Here is a 24515-nt window from a genome sequence, read left to right as displayed (position 1 = left end):
TTCAAAACCGTCCTTTTAACGTTGTAAAAAATTCTACAAATACCATAAAAAAACTTGCACTATTTTCTCTGAAAAATAGCGTTATATCACGGAAATAAATTTATTTTGTGGAGCATCTCTCACGGTCATCCGGCCTGTAATTCCACGGGTTTATCGTAGGTGTTAGTCCAAAACGTAAGACGTCTTTTCAAAATAGATACATATATTTTACTAAAGATGCTTGAAATTATAAGATCGGAAAGACCAAGATTCACAACATTGACTGAAGATCCACCCTCAGAAAAGATTCATGATAGTGATATCGACGGGGACGAGAACATTAGGACACGCCATGAGCGAACAGTCTTTCGACAACTTGGTATGGTTGGTAAATTACCTTAGCGCTCCTTTTATGGCTGTCTGCAACTGTACGTCGGTGGTAGGGACGTGATTGGGTGCTCTTTATAGATGAATGTTTGGATCAGTCTGTTCAGAGACGACGGCAGTATTTCGACGTAGCGGAGGTTCATCCGTTTAAGGGAAGAGGCGTCATGGTATGGGGTGCATTTGTGACCACAGAACTAAAACTGTACTTTCATCATCTGACCTCTAGATTCACCTCTAGATCCAGGAAGGTTTGGGAAAATAAAATACAGGCTGTAGAGAAAACGCAGAGTATAGTGCTACGATGGAGTGGATTTCTGAGCTATCTGGATTTGACAAGGATAATATCATTTGCTAGCCTACCGCCTGTGAGTTTCGATGAACAGTTACTCGTCTCAAGCGGGAAGGCCTACGTTAGTACGCTCAATGCCTCGACTGAGACGGGATCGGGCTGTAGCCATAAGTTGCTGACGCAACAGAGGTTCTTATACTGACGCTTCAACGTTCTTCAACAAGAAGAAATGGAATGCGTGAAATTACCAAAGTCCCTAACGGCATTACTTGTAGTAAAAAACAACCAACGAGAAAGACCCCGAGTCAGTGGAATATTATTATATTAATTCTTCCCGATATAAAACATATGACAAGCTGGACCCTGGCAACTACCGCGGAATCTCTCTGTTTAACATTGTGGGTAAAATCTTCATTCCTCTTTTGGATATACATGTGAGAAAAAGGCTTGATATGAATGAAAGTCAAGCAGGCCACATACTCACGCTACAGGCCTTATGTTCCAAGTACCCGTGAAAGACAAAGGGTCGATTTTACTGTGGATTCACAGATTGCAAACAATTGTTCAAATTGTTGCCAGGAACAAATTGCTTTACATAGTGATTAAATATGGATACCATGGCAAGTTAATCATTACAAAACACATGTACGCATCTATAAAGGCAAGTGTTAAAGTAAACAATTAACGCAAAAAGACTTCCGACATTTCCCTGTAAGTGAGACAAGGATGCATCCTCAGTCCTATGCTCTTCATTAATGAGCATGCATATGAGCTTAATAAATTGTGTAATACTGGAATGTTCGTTACAAAAGACATCCAAGATCTACTATTGCTAATGTATGCAGACGATATTGTTCTATTCTGTAGCTGCGTCAAGAGAGTAGAACTTTCTGGAATCGCTTTGCTTCAAATCGGATCTGGAACCGAATCTCAACAAATCAAATATTGTTGTGTTCCATAGCGGCGTCATCATTGTGAGAGACGGGTTTTCTTCATTCAACTGCTAACGGAAAAGACATACTAAAAACACCATAGTGTAGTATTTTCATCGAGACTGGTTTGCACAAAGGCGTTTTGAGCCTGCTTGGTTGTATTTAGACTTTTCAACAAGAACAAGGCATTCTCTTCTACAATCGCCTGGATCATATTCGAAAAACAAATAACACCTATATTACATTATGGAGCCGGAATTTGGAGACTTATTCAAAAGAAATAGATATTATCTATAAGAAGTTTTTTTAAAAGATTTCTAAAAATTGAGAGATATGAATCAAGCAAAGCCTCCCTCGGTGAACTATGTATCCCATCAAGTCTTTGAATGTCATTTAGAAGTGAAAATACATAAGAATGAAGATTTTTATGGATATCAACTTCTTTATGAGAGAACACAACGTTTCGGAGTTAATGCTTACTCCTTCATCAGTTGATTGAGAAAGGGATACAGAGGTGTATTTATATGTACAGGTAAAACAATAACAAAGTAACAAGTGGAATGAGTTAACGAAAGCTACTATAAACAAGCACTGATAGGAAGCCGATAGTTAAGATAACAATGATGGAAGCCAATGGTGATTGGATATGTTTACATAACACAGATACGGGGTAAGTACGATGTACATGATTGGGGATAAGGATGGAAGCCAATGGTGATACATTGCGCATGATAGGATGATGTACATAACACACGATAGGGGGTGAGCATGTTTACATGAGGGTTGATGATGTACAAACACAAGTAGGTAAGGATGTACTCGGGTAGATTGACTATACATGAATTACATAGATAGAATGTACACAGATAGATGAGATTAATTTATCAATAAGTCCCAGGCACTTGGTAGGTACACTCCTTGGTCGATATTGGTTGATATCCATAAAAATCTTCATTCTTATGTATCCCATGTATGTACGTACCCAAATAAAAGTGATTAGGTTCTGTTTCAAGTTGTTGTTAATGAATGAACATTATTACGTTCAGGCATCATTTGATCCAGGCACTTTGTAAATATCTGGTATCCTAGAACCATTTCAAAGTCAACATATACAGGAATAACGATGATACACCAATAACAGAATTGCACCATCCACACTGTGATGGTCGACAAACTGATTTTGAAAACTCTATTTTGCACATTTGTCAGAAAATAACATAAAACAGCATTATTCCTTCACAATATTTTCAAACTGAGATCAGTTTTCGTATATTGATATTTTGACCAGTGTTAGATGATTTGTAAACTGTGTTACTATCTGTCTGAATAACGGGAGTAGGTGACTCGCTGATTTAGTTGATAAATATATGGTATCCCGATTGAGCAGACTGATGCTTACGATATTGATCACTGGATTGTCTGGTCCAGACTCTATTACATACAGACCTCTGCCATATAACTGTAATATTATCCACTAAAACCAGATTTGTGAGTCATCAGTCATCAACGTTTTGTCTGTCGATGTGAATGTAAACTACTAATTAGTAACTATTAAAGGTTAAACGCACGTAAACATATGTCAAAATTCAACGGGAAGTTACTCACTTTTTCTAGGGAAATATTATCCAGCGAAACTAAATATTTCAACGCTTGAAAGCAATTGTGAAAGTGCGTGATGTGTCAGTATGAATTTACCACGCTAGTAGCCATGTCTGTGGCTCACATTCTGTTTTGGGGCTTACATGTGTGTGGTATGTACCTGTCAGCTGAAAAAAAAAACATTAACTGAGCTTTACATGACTTTTTATAAATAACCAGTGTTGTCTAAGAAAATAGTTTTGAGAAAAACTAGATATTTTGACGCGTTAATTTCTGGTTTACATTTCATTTTCGTGCCTGTATATGTGGCATGTATCTGTGAACTTGTGTTATATTGAGCGAGCTTAAATACTGTGTTTGAATGCATATGTCAACTGTTAGCCTTGTTTTGATGAGTAATATTTGTTTTGAGTGCAGCGTCCATGACAACGGAATACCCATACACTGTTACACGTGTTGGCGAGGATGTTAATATAACCTTGAACCCAGCGAATGTCAGCTTTCTATATTTTGTATGGGTGAATGGTTCGGTTGCTGAGAAACTGTTACTGGTCAAGCAAATGTCACCCCATGTAGTGGTACTCAACAGTAGTCACACCGGCTACAAGAACAGGATCACATACACCGGAGAGGACTCACCATCACAGACCGGACAGATGAGGTTTACCATCTACAATGTTACTGTACAGGACGCTGGTACTTACTGCTGTCAGGGAAGCAATGGACAGGAAGTCACTGGGTGTAGACAGGTCCTCGTTGTAGCACGTGTATAGTAGTATATGAAGAATAAAGGTTGACTGTTGTAATGCATCGCCAACATGAATGAATAGCTGGACATTGGACATTATTGGACACTGGCCTGGTACATGGCGACATAGATCCAGATGTGTGTGTGTTAGTGTGCGAGTGCCCGTGCGCGCGTGTGTGCATGTGTGTATTGTGTGTGTGCTTTTGTGTACTGTTTGTGCGTGTGTGTATTGTGTGACTGCATGTGTGTATTTTGTGTGTGCTTATGTGTATTGCGTGTTAATGTGCGTGTGTGACTGTGTGTATTGTGTGTATGGTGTGTATGTCAACTATTCCAAAGAAATGCTGGTTCTTCTATACTTACCGACAATGAAGCTTTATCGCAGGTTAACATGGATAAGTGTATCCGAGTCTATCAGTCTCACAATCTTTTAATGCCTCTCTCTCGAAAGTACGTTTAACTCGATTCAGCCAGTAGTTGTGTGGTAATTATCACATTTAATCAACAATTGGAGTTTTACGATCCAGCCAACACGTATTCCCTGCTGTAACTGTGGAACACTGAGTGAGTCAGTGAGTGAGTGAGTGAGTGTGGGAGGGAGGGAGGGAGAAGGAGGATCTTTGGCGTGACGAGTGAACACTTTAACTGTTTAACAATTGATGGATAATAATGATGAATAGCATATAAATACAAGTATAAAGGAGTTAGGGAAATCTTGTACAATGAGACCCGTGGTAAGGTTACAGCACAGCTGTTATATTTTTCACAGAGAAGCCAGCCACACCTACCATCACCAGACCTACCTCACCTGTATCAGGTGAGAATGTCACCCTCACATGTTCCTCCTCCTCCCGGAGTCTACCCCCGGACGACAACTCACTGGTCATGGCCTACATCTGGAGGAGGGACAGGACCCTGCTAGAATCTGGTGATGAGTCCCCTACAGGTGGAGATGACCTGACAATAACCCACGTCAGCAGAGAGAACCAGGGAGACACCTACAGGTGCCAGGCTGTGGAGGAGGGTCTGGAGTCTGACTGGAGTCACGAACATGTACTGGATGTCCTCTGTGAGTAAGAACCTACCTTGGTTTAGGTAACAGAAGCATTACTTCTCCTTGAAACTCTGTTTTTAAGTGACAGTTTTGTGACAACTTGTCTTTGTTGTGTAAACAGAACAGAAATTAATATTGTGTACGTTCGGATAGGAATTAGTGGCAAGTTTGCTTCAATGATCCGTTGAAAGTTTCAGAAAACTGCAGCTGGGTCTCGTTCCTCAAAGCGAACTGTCGTACGTCTATGGTAATGTATGGGAGTAACAATCGTCTGTGGTAAAGTATGTGAGTAACAATCGTCTATGTTAAACTATGGGAGGAACAATCGTCTATGTGAAAGCATGGGAGTAACAATCGTCTATGGTAAAGCATGGGAGTAACAATCGTCTATGGTAAAGTATGGGAGTTACAATCGTCTATGGTAATGTATGGGGGTAACAATCGTCTATGGTAAAGTATGGGAGTAACAATTGTCTATGGTAAAGTATGGGAGTTACAATCGTCTATGGTAAAGTATGGGAGTTACAATCGTCTATGGTAAAGTATGGGAGTAACAATCGCCTATGTGAAAGTATGGGAGTAACAATCGTCGGTGGTAAAGTATGTAAGTAACAATCGTCTATGATAAAGTGTGGGAGTAACAATCGTCTATGTGAAAGCATGGGAGTTACAATCGTCTATGGTAATGTATGGGGGTAACAATCGTCTATGGTAAAGCATGGGAGTTACAATCGTCTATGGTAGAGTATGGGAGTAACAATCGTCTATGGTAAAGTATGGGAGTTACAATCGTCTATGGTAAAGTATGGGAGTTACAATCGTCTATGGTAAAGTATGGGAGTTACAATCGTCTATGGTAAAGTATGGGAGTTACAATCGTCTATGGTAAAGTATGGGAGTAACAATCGCCTATGTGAAAGTATGGGAGTAACAATCGTCGGTGGTAAAGTATGTAAGTAACAATCGTCTATGGTAAAGTATGGGAGTTACAATCGTCTATGGTAATGTATGGGGGTAACAATCGTCTATGGTAAAGTATGGGGGTAACAATCGTCTATGGTAGAGTATGGGAGTAACAATCGTCTATGGTAAACTATGAGAGTTTCAATAAGCTATGGTAAAGTATGGGAGTAACAATCCTCTATGGTAAAGTATGGGAGTTACAATCGTCTATGGTAAAGTATGGGAGTTACAATCGTCTATGGTAAAGTATGGGAGTAACAATCGCCTATGTGAAAGTATCGGTGTTACAATCGTGTATGTTAAAGTATGGGAGTTACAATCGTCTATGGTAAAGTATGGGGGTAACAATCGTCTATGGTAAAGTATGGGAGTTACAATCGTCTATGGTAGAGTATGGGAGTAACAATCGTCTATGGTAAAGTATGGGAGTTACAATCGTCTATGGTAAAGTATGGGAGTTACAATCGTCTATGGTAAAGTATGGGAGTTACAATCGTCTATGGTAAAGTATGGGAGTTACAATCGTCTATGGTAAAGTATGGGAGTAACAATCGCCTATGTGAAAGTATGGGAGTAACAATCGTCGGTGGTAAAGTATGTAAGTAACAATCGTCTATGGTAAAGTATGGGAGTTACAATCGTCTATGGTAAAGTATGGGAGTTACAATCGTCTATGGTAAAGTATGGGAGTTACAATCGTCTATGGTAAAGTATGGGAGTTACAATCGTCTATGGTAAAGTATGGGAGTAACAATCGCCTATGTGAAAGAATGGGAGTAACAATCGTCGGTGGTAAAGTATGGGAGTTACAATCGTCTATGGTAAAGTATGGGAGTTACAATCGTCTATGGTAAAGTATGGGAGTTACAATCGTCTATGGTAAAGTATGGGAGTAACAATCGCCTATGTGAAAGTATGGGAGTAACAATCGTCTATGATAAAGTATGGGAGTAACAATCGCCTATGTGAAAGTATGGGAGTAACAATCGCCTATGTGAAAGTATGGGAGTTACAATCGTCGGTGGTAAAGTATGTAAGTAACAATCGTCTATGGTAAAGTATGGGAGTTACAATCGTCTATGTTAGAGTATGGGAGTAACAATCGTCTATGGTAAACTATGAGAGTTTCAATAAGCTATGGTAAAGTATGGGAGTAACAATCGCCTATGTGAAAGTATGGGAGTAACAATCGCCTATGTGAAAGTATCGGTGTTACAATCGTGTATGTTAAAGTATGGGAGTTACAATCGTCTATGGTAAAGTATGGGAGTAACAATCGTCTATGATAAAGTATGGGAGTTACAATCGTCCATGGTAAAGTATGGGAGTAACAATCGTCGGTGGTAAAGTATGTAAGTAACAATCGTCTATGGTAAAGTATGGGAGTTACAATCGTCTATGGTAAAGTATGGGAGTAACAATCGTCTATGATAAAGTATGGGAGTAACAATCGCCTATGTGAAAGTATGGGAGTAACAATCGCCTATGTGAAAGTATCGGTGTTACAATCGTGTATGTTAAAGTATGGGAGTTACAATCGTCTATGGTAAAGTATGGGAGTAACAATCGTCTATGATAAAGTATGGGAGTTACAATCGTCTATGATAAAGTATGGGAGTTACAATCGTCTATGATAAAGTATGGGAGCTACAATCGTCTATGATAAAGTATGTATGTAACAATCGTCTATGGTAAAGCATGGGAGTAACAATCGTCTATGGTAAAGCATGGGAGTAACAATCGTCTATGGTAAAGTATGGGAGTAACAATCGCCTATGTGAAAGTATGGGAGTAACAATCGTCGGTGGTAAAGTATGTAAGTAACAATTGTCTATGGTAAAGTATGGGAGTTACAATCGTCTATGGTAAAGTATGGGAGTAACAATCGCCTATGTGAAAGTATTGGAGTAACAATCGTCTGTGGTAAAGTATGGGAGAAACAATCGCCTATGATAAAGTATGGGAGTTACAATCGTCTATGGTAGAGTATGGGAGCAACAATCGCCTATGTGAAAGTATGGGAGTAACAATCGTCGGTGGTAAAGTATGTAAGTAACAATCGTCTATGGTAAAGTATGGGAGTAACAATCGTCTATGTTAGAGTATGGGAGTAACAATCGTCTATGGTAAACTATGAGAGTTTCAATAAGCTATGGTAAAGTATGGGAGTAACAATCCTCTATGGTAAAGTATGGGAGTTACAATCGTCTATGGTAAAGTATGGGAGTTACAATCGTCTATGGTAAAGTATGGGAGGAACAATCGTCTATGGTAAAGCATGGGAGTAACAATCGCCTATGTGAAAGTATGGGAGTAACAATCGTCGGTGGTAAAGTATGTAAGTAACAATCGTCTATGATAAAGTATGGGAGTAACAATCGTCTATGTGAAAGCATGGGAGTAACAATCGTCTATGTTAAAGTATGGGAGTAACAATCGTCTATGTGAAAGTATGGGAGTAACAATTGTCTATGTGAAAGTATGGGAGTAACAATCGTCTATGTTAAAGCATGGGAGTAACAATCGTCTATGGTATAGTATGGGAGTTACAATCGTCTATGGTAAAGTATGGGAGGAACAATCGTCTATGGTAAAGCATGGGAGTAACAATCGTCTATGTGAAAGTATGGGAGTTACAATCGTCGGTGGTAAAGTATGTAAGTAACAATCGTCTATGGTAAAGTATGGGAGTAACAATCGTCTATGTGTAAGTATGGGAGTAACAATCGTCTATGGTAAAGTATGTAAGTAACAATCGTCTATGGTAAAGTATGAAAGTTACAATCGTCTATGGTAAAGTATGGGAGTAACAATCGTCTATGGTAATGTATGGGGGTAACAATCGTCTATGGTAAAGTATGGGAGTAACAATTGTCTATGGTAAAGTATGGGAGTAACAATCGTCTATGGTAAAGCATGGGAGTTACAATCGTCTATGTCAAAGTATGGGAGTAACAATCGTCTATGGTAAAGTATGGGAGTAACAATCGTCTATGGTAAAGCATGGGAGTAACAATCGTCTATGGTAAAGCATGGGAGTAACAATCGTCTATGGTAAAGTATGGGAGTTACAATCGTCTATGGTAAAGTATGGGAGTAACAATCGTCTATGTTAAAGTATGGGAGCAACAATCGTCTATGGTAAAGTATGGGATTAACAATCGTCAATGGTAAAGTATGGGAGTAACAATCGTCTATGGTAAAGTATGGGAGTAACAATCGTCTATGGTAAAGTATGGGAGTAACAATCGTCTATGTGAAAGTATGGGAGTAACAATGATCTATGGTAAAGTATGGGAGTAACAATCGTCTATGGTAAAGCATGGGAGTAACAATCGTCTATGGTAAAGCATGGGAGTAACAATCGTCTATGGTAGAGTATGGGATTAACAATCGTCTATGGTAAAGTATGGGAGTAACAATCCTCTATGGTAAAGCATGGGAGTAACAATCGTCTATGGTAAAGCATGGGAGTAACAATCGTCTATGGTAAAGTATGGGAGTAACAATCGTCTATGGTAAAGTATGGGAGTAACAATCGTCTTAGCTCTAAGATCGCTTTGAGGAACGGGGTCGTGGTATGACGTCACTGTAAGATCACTCGGATATGTTGTCAAGAGTTACACATAGCAACCCAGTGGGTGAGTGAGTTACAACGGTGTCCCAGCTGTAGCCTGTACTTATTGTGGGAGGAAAACACAACTTGATACGAGACATGGAGGTTTGTCATTAGTGTGAATTCCACAGACCAAACCAAGCAGTTTGTCTTTATTGTTTACATTTACGTCATAGACGACAAACTTATATCTCAGAAATAGATTTCCGATGTTAACTGACCATCTCACATGCATTACAGATGGACCTGACCAGGTACACTTTGAAGGCGCAAGGGATAAGCTGGAGGTAGAAGAAGGGAAACCTGTAACAGTGAGATGTTCTGCTGACTGTAACCCTGCCTGCACTGTAACCTGGTGGGACACATCCAGACAGGTGGTGGTGACAGGACACAGGGAGGCTGTGTTGTATATACCAGCTGTAGATGTGTCTGTGTCTGGACAGTACACGTGTCACGTCAACAACAGCCATGGAAGTTCATCACGGAACCTGACACTGGAGGTCTTCTGTAAGTCAACACTTCAATAATGAAATCTGCAACAAAACATGGATGACGCCTGCCTTTCTGTTCACCTTAACCTTATGGAGCACCCGCTGGAACACCAACAGTAATGACACCCAAAGATTCAACCACTAACAGATAACCATAACAACCCGTAATCAGGGGTTCATGACTAATTTTCCATTTTATGACACAATACATGATGTTAATGTTTAATGGACTATTTATCGAAGAGTGGTAATTTCAATCTCTACTAGCTTTACTATTGCGAACTTTATTTAGCTTCGTTATGAGCAGATATGAAATGAAATCCAAGATTATTTGTGCTTGGAGCCCGTAACGTTGATAAGAGGGTCAATCTAATGTCAATATCACGACAATGTTTTGTAAGTTCAGATTCTCCAAAACGTGTTTCTCCAAATGTTTCTGTTAATTCGAAAATTTAAAAAGAAATCAAGATGACTCGGAATCCTAGTTGTCTCTTGATATGTGATGTATCGACACTTTTCGCATGTTTCCGTTTCTTTACAACTTCGCCTGCACAAATGAGAACGTTGATGTTTCCGACGTTGCATGGTCTCTTGTTGAGCTGACGTAGACAGTGATGTTGTTGTTGTGAATGTGCAGTGCACCACTGAAAGATTATTTCAGATGAACATGGCAGGGGCAACCCATTTAATATGACTATTAAAGTCTCCTGAAGTGAAGTGATGTTACTGGGGTATTGTTCCTAAAGTCGCATAACTGACTGACTGACTGACTGACTGGCTCTGACTGACTGACTGACTGGCTCACGGACTGACTGGCAACTTGACCATTATTATTGGATCCGTGTGTGAAAATGGATGGATGGGTGTTGTATCGAGAACGCAACATGTTGTATTGCAGTTTGAAAGTGTTGTTTCAGATGAACATTGGAAGGGTCAACCCACTTGACATGTCATGAATCTAATTAAAATCTTCTGACGAGGCATGATGTGACTGGGGTATAAGTGACATAAAACTTCATTCATTTACTCACTCACCCATACCCACCCACCCACTTACCCACTCACCTGCTCACTCATCCACTCACCTACTCAAATTCGCAGATACGGTGCAGCCCTGGTTATATTTGTAATCCTGATATAAATTATATCTCTGGTATTTTGTAATCACATCATGTACCTTAAATAAAGCAACATATCTTGGATGTTTCTTTTGGAAAAAGCAAACATGATTTTACTATACTGAACTGAATATTGTCCATATTAAATGTTTCAGTCCGTGAGGTTAGTGAATCCGGTGTCGTTTCCATCGTCCCAGTGACTGCTGTCTGCTCCGTCCTGATCGTGGTCATCGTCGTTGTCGTCATAGTTGTTGTTTGTAGAAAACACAGACGTGGAGGTAATACGGTGTGACGTGACAGTGAATAACTAGAACTCGAGAGTGACGTGAAGTGGCCTCTCTCACAAACACTTCCTCAGCACTTTGGTTCAGAAATTACAGATACTCATCTCACTTAATAGCGTGTTGCGTGTGTGCTTTGTGTGCGTGCGTGCGTGCGTGCGTGCGTGTGTGTGTGTGTGTGGGATTGTCACTAGAGTGGGGGAGAGGGTAGGGGACGTCAGATAGTTACCAGAGTACTTTAAACAGTTTTACCCCACAACTCATATACATATATACTCCTATAGAAATGTTAAGCAGTACTAATAAGTATTGATTTCATGCCTCTTCTTTGTCTGCAAAACATGTAACAATACTTTGGTATGTAGTGTCTGATGTCTATTTCCACCCATACTCAGTAGAAAGCTAGCTGGTAATTATTTCACTTCATACTGACATGTGATACATTTTCAAGGAAATGATGATTTTGTCCTACCTATATCAAGTGATTCTCTCTAGGTGTGATTTGTGACGTGTCTGTGGTGTATCTTGATTGAATGTAAAAGTGTCCTTGATGGTGACTATTCATCAAGGAAGAAGACCAAGTCTCTTGTGGGGAGATGGAATCTGAGACCGGCTTTAAGGAAGAGTTTGAGAGAGAGAACAGATTGTAATTATAAGAGAGGGCGGTGAAAGTATACTGAACTACTTTAGAAACGCATCACTGGGATAAAACGTTGAATATCCGTGATAAACGAAGAAAAGAACTTGTCCCTGTTGAAACCGAAGTCGCCAGACAAGATTGAAACACACATAAAATCAAAAGTAGTCATTCTCAGTTTAGTGCAAACATGAATTAACGAAAACGTTGAAGGGGGTCAAACTCATTTCCAAACGCGCTCAAAAGTTTCACAGTCAGTGTCAGTAACGGGTATGGCCATCACTTGCATAATCCTTCTGCAAAGTGTGAAGGTGTTCATCTGCCGCCATGTTGGGAACAGGAACAACTGCTGTTCTCAGTACGTATTCGTTTGAGCTGTAACTCGACCACGACAGACGTGCACATGTGTCCTGCCATCACTACCAATCTCGCTACAAATCATTGTGCTTCCCTCAGCCCTGCTGAACTCAACAATCAGCGTTACGCTGTCCACGTCGCTCTGATCCTTTGTATACACATGACTGAGATGAAATCAGGACTCGTCAGTAAATAGAATACTTATGCGCACGCAGTCCTAGCTGACGTAATCACTGTCGTACCGTCGCTTCTGCCATGAATGGTAACATCTGTCCTGGAGGCTCGCTTGAACCTGTTCCTTAAAAATCAGTGAAGACAATGCGGCGATCTCGAGCTGGACACATGGTTGTCAAGGATGTGCTCGATCACGTGTTGTGCCCAAGTCAACAATTTGGTGCAGTTTAAACTTTCGGTGTGATTTTGGTACACAGTTGACTGATCTGACAATGTGTTGTGAAAACGACACGTTTTAAGCATTTTCACGCGATTTGCAGGTGAAAAGGTGTTTTCCAGCAAATGGTGGATCGTTTATCTTCTATTTTTCATCTAACATTGTGCATATGTCATTATTTACACAAAATTATTTGTTTTAGGAAGAGGATGCACATATAATCGGTGAGTAAGGCAAAATGTGTAAACAGCTGACTTAAAATTTTGCAGTAGCTGCTATTTTTCAAGGGTATTGTGGAAACACTTAATCAGAAATACAGTGATTTGATTAGCTCTATTTCACTTATCAGTAGCAGTATATGTGGAGCATAAGCCCAAGCAGAATTAATGGCACATCGTTAATGAGCTGTTCTTGTCACAAAGATTTCTTACTTTCAGGCAAATGTTAGAAGAGCGTGAACTACCGATAAGGCAGAACGTGCTTATCCTTTTTGTGAACACATTCATGCATATAACTGTAACAGCTATTTTGTCCTTTGCAAGATTCTGTGTCTGAGGAAAGCGGATTGTTTTTCTAAATATCCTTGATTCCGACCACTTTCTACATTTCCTTCCCCCAGCGGTGTCACATACACCCGTGACGCAGACACAGACGGAGGCTACGAGGAGATAGCAGGTTGGTGCTGGACGTCATTCTAGTACGCCATGTCAGTTGATTCAGATGACATTAAACAGGTCATACGAATTTTTAAAAGGGTAGTGTTATGTAGAATGTCTGAAAAGCAGTCTTGGACTTTTGGTAAGCTGTCAACATCCAAAACTAGAGGTATATCAACATTTTAAAATTCTGACAACTATTAGCACTGATTGACCTTCTCCTGAAACTCATACCGTATGAGGTAAAGTATCTCTTAAACTCTTAAACTTCTAAATGGAGAAAAAGTGGTAATATCAGTGTGTAAGAAATAAATATATACTTTAAGTTTTTATGTATAATTGTTCCCACACACTTTAAACTTACAGATAAAGGATGTGCTCGTCATCGGTGAGTATGTTCATTAATCTCCATGTAAGGTGAATAAATATTTCATCACCACATTGGTGTAAGTACCCGTGAAGATCCAGGCTAGAATTGGTTTTCATCAACCCATGCTTGTCGTAAAAGCTGATGAACGGGATCGACGCTTATGCTGTTGAACACTGGATTATCTGGTCCAGAACCGTTTATTTACAGACCGTCGACATATACCTGTGATATTGCTGAGTGCGGCGCGAAACAACAAAACAACCAGGCAAAACTGTACACGACTTGGAGCGCGATATGAACTGAGAGTGTGTCACAGCTTAATAATTTCCTCTCATTATGCTCACGTTCAATGTTCTCTTTGATCAGTCTGGTGTCGTATCACAGGGAAGACGAAAACGATGGGAGCTACCAGGAAATAGAAGGTTGGTGTCTGAAGGTTAACAACTAGCATGATGTGTAACGACTGTGAAACTCGAACTGCCGTATAGGGTACTGATTTGTCGAGTAAACGTAGCTCGAATTATCTCCTGTCTGAAGGACTCTTACATGTCCATGGTAGATAGTCTTCAGCAACCCATGCTTGTCATAAACGTCGACTATGCTTGTCGTAAGAGGCAACTAAAAGGATCGGCACGTCGTTCTCGCAGACATGTTTGACACATATCATTTGTTCCCATTTGCGCAGATCGATGGTCATGCTGTTGGTATTTGGATTGTCTCATCCATACTCGATTACAGACAGTGGAACGGCTGTGAAACTCGAACTGCCGCGCCGTGCATTTTATGATGAAATATAGCTCGAACTGTCTAGTGTCTGAAGCCTGGAACAGTTGTCGTGTCTCAAACCAACCAAAGAGACCCCCCCCCCCCATCCCGATTATTTAGTCTGAAATAGCCATAATAGAATAGCTATAATATTGTAAATAGAGTCGGATATTCTAGATGTCCGAATACTTAGGACATTTCTCAATGTTCATAAAGCACTACCAGATATTGGTGATGGGTCGTATTGTGGAAAAGGATCCACTAGTCTGGAGAGCTGTAATGGTCATCCCGGTGAATGATTCTTCCTTACTCATCGCTTGTTTACTTTATTGTGTCATAGTTCTTGTAGAGCAAAATACTATTTTGTCAGTTGACATTATTTATGTCATAAAGTTAATCAGTGCTTTAACAGGAACTAGAAAATACACCTTGGTGAAATACGTCGCTATATTGTCACATGAATTATCATACTTTATACAGATATGTGTCATCTTTGTCTAGCATCAGAAGGTGATGCAAACGTAGACGACATCGTCCCCATCGTAGCTGTCTACTCCATTATGCTGACTGTTGTGGCAGTTGTGGTGGCAGCAGTCACTGTTCTTGTCTGCAAGGACGCGAAAGGTACAAAGAATGCACGAATATTTTTGCATGCAATGTAAGTTTCAACCCCCACCCCTCCAATCCCCAACACACCACAACCAACAAAAAATTACCCCAACGTGAGGGCCTGGTCAGAACTTGTCTTTAGCAACCAATGTTACAACAGGTGAGAAACACTGGTTGATTATGCATGTTTTTCCGACGTATCCCAGTTGCGTATATCGACGCTCTTTATATCAACCACTGGGTGTTCTCGGCAAGTCTGGCATGTATCAGACAAGCGTAGTCTAGCTGGGATATTGTTGAATGCAGCGTCGAACAGTATACGGGCATATCCGTGGTTCACCTTGACGTGCTGCAATATTTTGTTCTCACTTTAGTTTGTGAAGTTGTTTTGATTCTTTTATTCAGTAATGGAGCGGTTGGTAGGCCAGTGGATAAGGTGTTCACGCCACAGACGCAGGTTCGATTCCCCATATGAGTATAGCCATATTTATAGTGTTCTGGTTTTGGTCATGTTGATGGACTAGTCTGAGAGCGACTAATTCTTTACTGTTACTCAGTGTTGGATGAATCGATCCGTTTAGAAATGTACAAGTCTTTTGTTTTACTTGCAGAGAACCAGGACAACAGGTACACGTTTTCATGTTTTTATCTTAAGTGCTGGAGTCAGTCATCGTAATAACTAGTGAACAAATCTTCATATGAACGGTTGCTATCTTCGGTGTCAAAGACCATTTAGTCAACGTACCTTTAGAAATCTTAGATAAACGCCGGCATCGATTACCTGTGGAAATGACAGAGAAAGTAGCAAATGTATCTATGTAACTGATGCACAATTTGCTAAAAAAGTGTTGGAAATCTATGACCATAGTTGAACTGGGCAAGTGTAACATAAGTGTAATGTTGTGATTACAGATGTGGTGAATATCTCACTGTGATGGCAGAGAGATTATCCCGTGACTTCAGTGATGTACCTCGTACTTCCAACAACGCTGTGTTACCCCTATACGATTACGAACGACTCCTGCGGGATCAGTTCCACACCTACACGTCTCTCCATCCTTCATCTTCCTCAACAAATGACCTCGGTACCAGGTGAAACCTAAACTGACGGTACAGTTCCACATCTACACGTCTTTCCATCCTTCATCTTCCTCAACAGAGGACCACAGTACCAGGTGAAAACTAAACTGACGGTACAGTTCCACATCTGCACGTCTTTCCATCCTTCATCTTCCTCAACAGAGGACCTCGGTACCAGGTGAAACCTAAACTGACGGTACAGTTCCACATCTACACGTCTTTCCATCCTTCATCTTTCTCAACAGAGGACCACAGTACCAGGTGAAACCTAAACTGACGGTACAGTTCCACATCTGCACGTCTTTCCATCCTTCATCTTTCTCAACAGAGGACCACAGTACCAGGTGAAACCTAAACTGACGGTACAGTTCCACATCTACACGTCTTTCCATCCTTCATCTTCCTCAACAGAGGACCACAGTACCAGGTGAAACCTAAACTGACGGTACAGTTCCACATCTGCACGTCTTTCCATCCTTCATCTTCCTCAACAGAGGACCACAGTACCAGGTGAAACCTAAACTGACGGTACAGTTCCACATCTACACGTCTTTCCATCCTTCATCTTCCTCAACAGAGGACCACAGTACCAGGTGAAACCCAAACTGAAGGTACAGTTCCACATCTGCACGTGTCTCCACTTTTCAACACAGCCTATACAGTTTAACATCTCAACAAGCTAACGTTTCAGCTGCCAAAACAAGAGTACTTCATTTACTAATCACCCAACAACAGGAAATGTTTTCCACGATGCCATTTTTAACAGAGGATTGTACTGGTATCGATCTTTGAGCTTAACTGATGTATATTAAAGTATATGAACAACACTGATTTAGCATAAACATTCTTTATTCAATTAATAAAGCTGTAACCTTTTATTTTCGTTTCATGAAACTTATGTTATATTTCATCAACAGCGATAATGTGAAAACACAATTTTTCAATCAATATAGCCTTAACCTGTTTTATCAGAAAGATTTAACTCTTATGCTTTCTCACCACGCCGATCAATACTTTATTACTCATCCGTTGTAGATATCACTGTTAGATAATTTTAGAAAGTTATTACACATTGTGTAATAACATCACGTGATGGCGTACGTATGACGTCAAAGTGTTCTATTGTTATGACGTCAAAATGCTAATACCTCGGTCACAATAGCATTAGACCTTGCTTGACTCTCGGAAAGCTTAGTGTCATCATGCTCGTTGAATTGCTAGTAAAGAAGTACTTTGCTCGATATTATTTTACTAATGCTGGGTGAGTAATAAATAAAATACGAAACTGTGTCCCTTGTAACACAATGTTTATGAAGCTAGTGAATTGTATCGGTATCTAACGAGCGAAAGCGATTTAGATACCAAACCATTCACTCGTTTGATAAATAAGGTATTATATGGGACATAGTTTAGTTTTCTCTGTATGTCAAACACTACACACATAATAGGATTGCACATGGTAATTTGCACATGAGCTAAATGGATGGGCTTGTCGGCTAAGGCTCCACAATTTCTTAATTCCATAAGTCATCGGTAACAGATCGGTTTCCGATTGTGATCTTTTGATTGTCAGCACCTCAAGTAAAACTCTACATAAATATAATACCCATTTTCAACATATATGCACACGCGCGCGTGGACACACACGCACGCACGCACGGATTAACACTCTCACACACGATTCAATAAGAATCGTTAAAAATCGTTAAATCGTTGTTTTTATGTCTTCTATAAATGCTTTAAAAGTTTTACTTTCGTTTTAAATGCTGCAAATTTGATCAAACAGATTACTTCAAACAGATGTCCCACATTATACAGTAATTCACATTACTGCTATCCTACTTCTGTATTGGTATCACTGGGCCTAGAATCTATTCCTCAGGAAGTATTTGTCTTAGGACTGACGTATCGTGATCTGTAGCTTAACACCAGCTGACATTTGAACAACTGTTAACAACCCGTTTCATTCAGATATCAGTCAACCACTCGTGAAAAAATAGAGAATCTCATCGAAATGTCTACTGATATCAAATATATCAACACAAGTTGGTAAAGTAACAAATATCCGAGGCTTGGCAAGGATATTCTCACCTTTACCAACGGGTATTGATATAACTGATATCAGAAAACACGAGAGTGAGATTCTGTTTATCATCCAAAATCATTCTTGATTAGTTTTCAGTGAAAACTGTACATGTCTGACGACAGCACTACTATCAGACTTCCGGTGCATCGATGTCATAACATTGTGACGTTATCGAGTTCATGACGTCATAGCATTGTCAGGACTTTGTGGAAAATCTACCATCAAAATGATATCTCCTCAGAGATGTCGTCTGATCTCACACAAGCGATATCTCCCGTGGAACACAGTTTTGGATGATAAATGCTGAAGTTACAGATGGAATGTGAAATAACACCCTTCGAAAACGATACAGCCGTGTATTTCTGTACTGTGGCACAGAAAACGATTTTAACTGTACGTGGTTTCAGATCGGACAAAGGCACGAGACAGTTTTCAAATGGTTTGTATATTTGTTACGCTCTCTAACTCAGCAAACCTCAGACTCATTCAGTAAAATAGGAATAATTTTAGTGTCAAATATCATGAAGAATAATTCAAACGGAATTGGTATAAATCTATGTAATATTTGTCATGGTACAGTCCGAGAGAGGGAATCAGTCCGCTTGGTAAGAGGTCTGACCATACCAACCCATACACAACATATTAGTAAAGGGAAATAAGAATGTTCTAATTATCGCCATGAATTTATTGTAAATTATGTTGAAACTGATGTGGCAATATGAGTAATCCTTACCTAGTTAATGGACCAGAAACTATCTGCTTCACTTTATTCATTCTTCTGGTATTTCAGTAACCCCATGTTTCCAGAAGACTGAGTCATGCATCAACTTTTTGCAATTGAATGGTTGCACTTCCCGACAGAATTAAGAGGAAATGAAATCTGGAAATAGTCCATCTTATGATTCTGTTGTGAGATGTAAAAAGGAATTTTCCAACCGATTATATGTCCTTGACAGATGAGTCAAGATCTGGCCACCATTTTGACGTTACCAGTGAGGTCATTGAAGAGACGGTGTGTTGGTTAGGCTTTAACAGAAATGTTTACAGTTAATTATTACAACATGTTCACAAAGCAATCAGCGATTAAAGGACCTAAACATTACACGTAGATTTGTTACAGATACTAGAATGGTCAGGATAATTGTTCAAATAATACTCTACACGTCACCACTGTGGACATTCACACAGTCTACATTTTCACAAAACAACGTAGTGTTTACAGTCTTATATAATCAATTTTAACATTACTGCAGAATATATGAACCATAAGATAAAGACTGAACCGTTGCACATCAACCTGAAACAAACAGTAAAGAGATGCCCATTAGATTACAGTTAACATAGAATAGCAATAGTAAAGACTTCTCGGACTAGAAGAAAGTAAGGTTATATACTTGACTGAATTTACTAGACTCCCTGACTTGTGACTGTAATCCATATTCTATTCTATTCTAGCTATCACAGATAGTCGCGTTTACAGACAAAAAAAACCCCAACTTACGATGACGTTGTTTTGTTGTGAAACTGAGATTATGTCATATAGTTGGGACGAAGCATCGATGGCCAGTCGCAAGTATTCCACGAAGGCATATGTGGTAGGGGATTTGACCCTGGGTTATATACATTCAATACAGAAAAACGCACAACGCCTCGGTCCTATTAGCTTTAGAGACACGGATACTCGTTACCAGTGTGAACTTTGACATGTTTAAGATTGAGAAGCATGGTCAGTTAGGTTTCTCCAGTTTTCAACAACACATATAATATGCTTATTCCACGAATGATATATTAGAAGCAATTAATACCCAAATACGTATACAATGGCACGCTCTCGAAAGATTTCCTACCAATTATATCAACCCGAGAGAATACCACCACTTTTTAAAACACCCACTTCAGTCTTATCCCATTTAAAATGCGTATCCCTTTCGGCAAACCATAATGAAAACAGGTCAATCATCCTTTACGAAACTAGATATTAGGTTTCCATGTGTATTCAGTTTACATGCTATTTAGAAACTGAATAGATTTGGGCTAAGGATATATAACCCGGTCGCCGAATCAAGGCGACAGAACAACTAAAACTGTACTCTTATTGTATGACATCTAGACCTCTGTAGTCCCCGTCTGTCCTCCTGTGGAATCCCTTTAATTTCGCATTACAGTCAGTGAACTCTTTCCTTCTTCGGGGGAACCTTGCGAGTTAATGTCTTAACGGAATCGGGAGACTCATGCTATTGATCACTGGATTCTCTGGTCCAGGCTCGATTATATACAGAGCTCTGCGATATAACTGCAACATTACCTACCAAAGGTAGGTTTGTGATTTGTCTGTCATCAACGTTACTTGTCTGTCCATATGAATGTAAAGAACCAGTTGCTGATTATTAAAGGCTAAGACCTCGTAGGCATGTGTTTAAATGCAACGGGAAGTTACCCATTTTTTCTAGGGAAATATTATCCAGTGAAACTAAATATTTCATCTCTTGAAAACAATTGTGAAGGTGCGTGATGTGTCAGTATGAATTTACCACGCTAGTAGCCATGTTTGTGACTCACATTCTGTTTTGGGGCTTACATGTGTGCGGTATGTACCCGTCAGCTGAAAAAACCCATTAAATGAGCTTTACATGACTTTTTATAAGTAACCAGTTTTGTCAAAGAAAATAGTTTTGAGAGAAACTCGATATTTTGACACGTTATTTTCTGGTTTACATTTCGTTTGCGTGCCTGTATATGTGGTATGTATCTGTCAAGTTGTAATATATTGAGCGAGCTTAAATACTGTGTTTGAATACATATGTCAACTGTTAGCCTTGTTTTCATGAGTAATATTTGTTTTGAGTGCAGGTCTTGCCTCCATGACAACTGGATACCCATACACTGTTACACGTGTTGGTGAAGATGTTAACATGATCATGAACCAGGAGAATGTTAGCTCAGTATACTCCGTGTTTATGAATGGTTCGGTATCTAAGAAACTGTTAGTAGTCATCCCTAGCTCACACCGACTAGAGGGACTCAACAACAGCCATACCGGCTACAGGAACAGGATCAGATACAGCAGACAGCTGAGGTTTACTATCTACAATGTCACTGTACAGGACGCTGGTACTTACTACTGTCAAAGAAATGTTATAGTGTCTACTTCAGGACAGTCATGCCCAAATATTTCTACAGACCAAAAACAATATAGCCAGGCTATATGATATTTAGTTATTATTATTCGATCTACAATCTTGATCTTTATCACTACCGCAGAGTACATTGTTTTGTCAGTTACCTTGTTCCTCTTTGTCACTTCCATTAATTACTGTATATGACATTTATGGCCTTTATTGGTCACCCCCCTTGGCTGTGTCTGTCATCACATCAACTGTAGAAAGAAGTGCTATTGTTTCTCTATCTGTCCTTTGTTGAATTTTTGCCTGTCTATTGTTGTTAAAAACTATATATATATGCATGCTCACATCTATACTGTACGTGAGACGTGTGATGTGAGTGTGGAGACCGGTGTTCCGACTGTCTGTGTAGGGACGACAGTGAGCAGGATTATGCCGCTCGCAGGAAAGGCCCTGGGGTTGAGCTGGAAGTCCGCTCACCTCATTGATGTATACTTGTTTGTCATATCTTGTGAAACCATCTAAAGAAGTTTGAACAACTAAACTATGCCTTCATTTCGTCAAAGTATTGCATGTAAGTAATCACGTCGATCTCATCCACCCGTTGACAGAAGCATTGGACAGGAAGTTACTGGATGTAGACAGGCCCTCGTTGTGGCACGTGAGTGGAGTTAACAGAACGGTAGATAAGTAAATGAATGCGCCTAAACTAAAACGTAATTAATCATATATAAATGCGTGTGCATGCGTGTGCTTTTGTGGAGTTAAAGATGGCAGTATACATGTGAAGATCAGGGCGGGAATTGGTCTTCATTACCGATTGCTGGTCGTACGAGACGACTAACGGGATCGGGTAGCTCTCTGACTTGGTTGACACATGTCATCGTATCCCAAATACGTGTATGTATGCTCATGATACTGATCACCGGACTGTCTGGTCAAGACTCGATTATTTACTCACAGATCGTCGCCATATATATGGAATGTTGTTAAGTGTTAACAGCCATGCAACCAACTACTCACTCGCAGTATTTTAGACTTGTCTGTGTAATATTTTGATATTTCGAAGGATATTTCTTATACCTTCTTATACCAATTTATCAACCGTAGCAACTGTGATATTAGTTGAAAATGTTTCCCAAAATAATTTAGGGTTGGAGCTTGTGAATGTGTTTTGGATTTGAAAGTATATTTGAAGAGTGTTCGTAACTGTCTTTCTTCATTGTGATCTCTTTGAGCTCTGAGTGATGCACATTTCTTATGCTTTATATTTTGAATTCCTAATCCCACCACAGCGTTTGTATTCTCATTTTTTAAAACAAATGTACCATCATATATGTTTTTGTGTGATCACCTGCTTCCTGAAAAAGTGTTACCAGTGTGAAAGTGTAACCTAAAGCTTGTAAAGAATTCACTATTTTCACCATCGTGCCACATGTATTTTGTCCATTTGTCCGGTTTAGCATCATGTGTATTGCTGTTATGGGTGAATGTGTTTCAAAGAGCGATGCGGGGAGCTTGACTGTGCATGAGACGAGCAAGTGACATGAGTTAAAGTGTATGATGAAGGGGAAAAGGGAGGAAGAACCTAACAAAGGCTACAGCACTGAAACTATTATAAGCAAAGCATATAAACTGGTCACATAATGTACCATTTTTGGCATTCATGCCAAAAATGCAACATACTTCAGCAAGTTTTGATAGAAGGAGAATCGAACCTACCTATACTCAAACAGCCCTTGACTTTTCATTTCAAAGCTCTCTCAGTGTCTTTTCACTAACGTTCTGGGAACACTTCAGATAGAACTTAACTGTACCTGTAGAAGCTGTATTAACTTTTTCAGATACAGAGTTTTCAATGTCATCTAGTTCTTTCCATATTGCAAAACATTGATTCACTTTGGCTCATGCTTAATCCATAAATCACCGATTTTATTGTCTGTAACGGCCATGTTGCAATGCAGCACAAATAGCTGCTTTCTTCATTCTTATTAGTCACAAATACCTTTCAAATATGATGATTCACTGTTTTAAAATTTTCCATTCTGACGCTTCTAAATTTCTTAATCCTTTGTGTATGCCAATCAATTCGGTAGGCCGGGTTTTGATTAATGTGGAGGCTCTTCATGGCAGAATCTTATAGTGTACTTTTTGACATATTTATTTATGTGATGATCCTCTGATGATGCATGTCAAGACTCATGACGAAAACAAGGAATTCCACAGCTAGTCTCTGTGTGCCAAGGTTTGAAGTTAGAAGGTTTTGTTGATGGTGATGTACTTCTCGACAGTACAGTGATGTACATCAAGTGAAATCCTTCACCAAGTCTATCAAGAGTCGGTCACTGTGGAGAAGCTTTCTGAGAAACCACTCCATCGTGTACAGATTTACAACTTCTTTATTATTTACAACACGACTTTTCTGGACTACTTCCTTCCCCTTCATCAAGTGAAGGACGGAATTTGATCACAAGTATCGCAGGCATTTTGCAACGAGGTTTATAAGGAATATTTGTATATTCCTTCAGTTGTGTAGATTGAATATCTCTCTAAATAATTTCCCTGCTGTCAATAGGAACGAACCATTAAGACAAAAGTCATCAATATCCCCCGCAACTGTATGTCAGTGTTTTGGTGTGCATACGGCAGAGTGAAAGGCTTGTAAGGTTTTACAGTTTTGCTCCTAGAAAGAACACTATCACCAAAGTCAGCCGAGGTCGAAGTTGTTGCCATCTAAACGCCAAAAATATTTTATTTTTATTCAGAAATCCAAACCTAAAAGAAGGCGTCACTATACCACCAGGCCTATCCATTTGCGAAGTTTAGAGAAACAATGGTGAACAGTTTTAAGGTTCTGTTCCAATTTCAATGTCAAACGTCTTGTCATGGAAGCAAAGAAAAAAACCCCAACCAACGAAACAAACAAACAAAGAAAAAATAACAAACAAATTTCACACACTGGTGCAACACCCGAAAGGCACATCT

The 24515-nt window shown here is 39.6% G+C and overlaps 1 protein-coding gene across 1 annotated transcript; it reads left to right on the top strand.

Annotated features, from left to right (window-relative positions):
- The first annotated feature begins 3295 nt into the window (after positions 1-3295).
- LOC137261100 (carcinoembryonic antigen-related cell adhesion molecule 1-like) lies at positions 3296-16919 on the top strand. The gene is made up of 10 exons (XM_067798816.1): positions 3296-3338; positions 3583-3951; positions 4704-5003; positions 9808-10074; positions 11332-11454; positions 15135-15257; positions 15854-15869; positions 16155-16334; positions 16485-16583; positions 16817-16919. The coding sequence occupies exons 1-10, from the start codon at positions 3296-3298 to the stop codon at positions 16917-16919; spliced, it is 1623 nt and encodes a 540-aa protein (XP_067654917.1).
- Positions 16920-24515: the final 7596 nt, after the last annotated feature.

Source organism: Haliotis asinina, chromosome 1, assembly GCF_037392515.1.
Source record: "Haliotis asinina isolate JCU_RB_2024 chromosome 1, JCU_Hal_asi_v2, whole genome shotgun sequence".
Classification (NCBI taxonomy): domain Eukaryota; kingdom Metazoa; phylum Mollusca; class Gastropoda; order Lepetellida; family Haliotidae; genus Haliotis; species Haliotis asinina.
The sequence above is the reverse complement of the archived record's forward strand: the minus strand, read 5'-3'. Positions and strand labels throughout refer to the sequence as shown.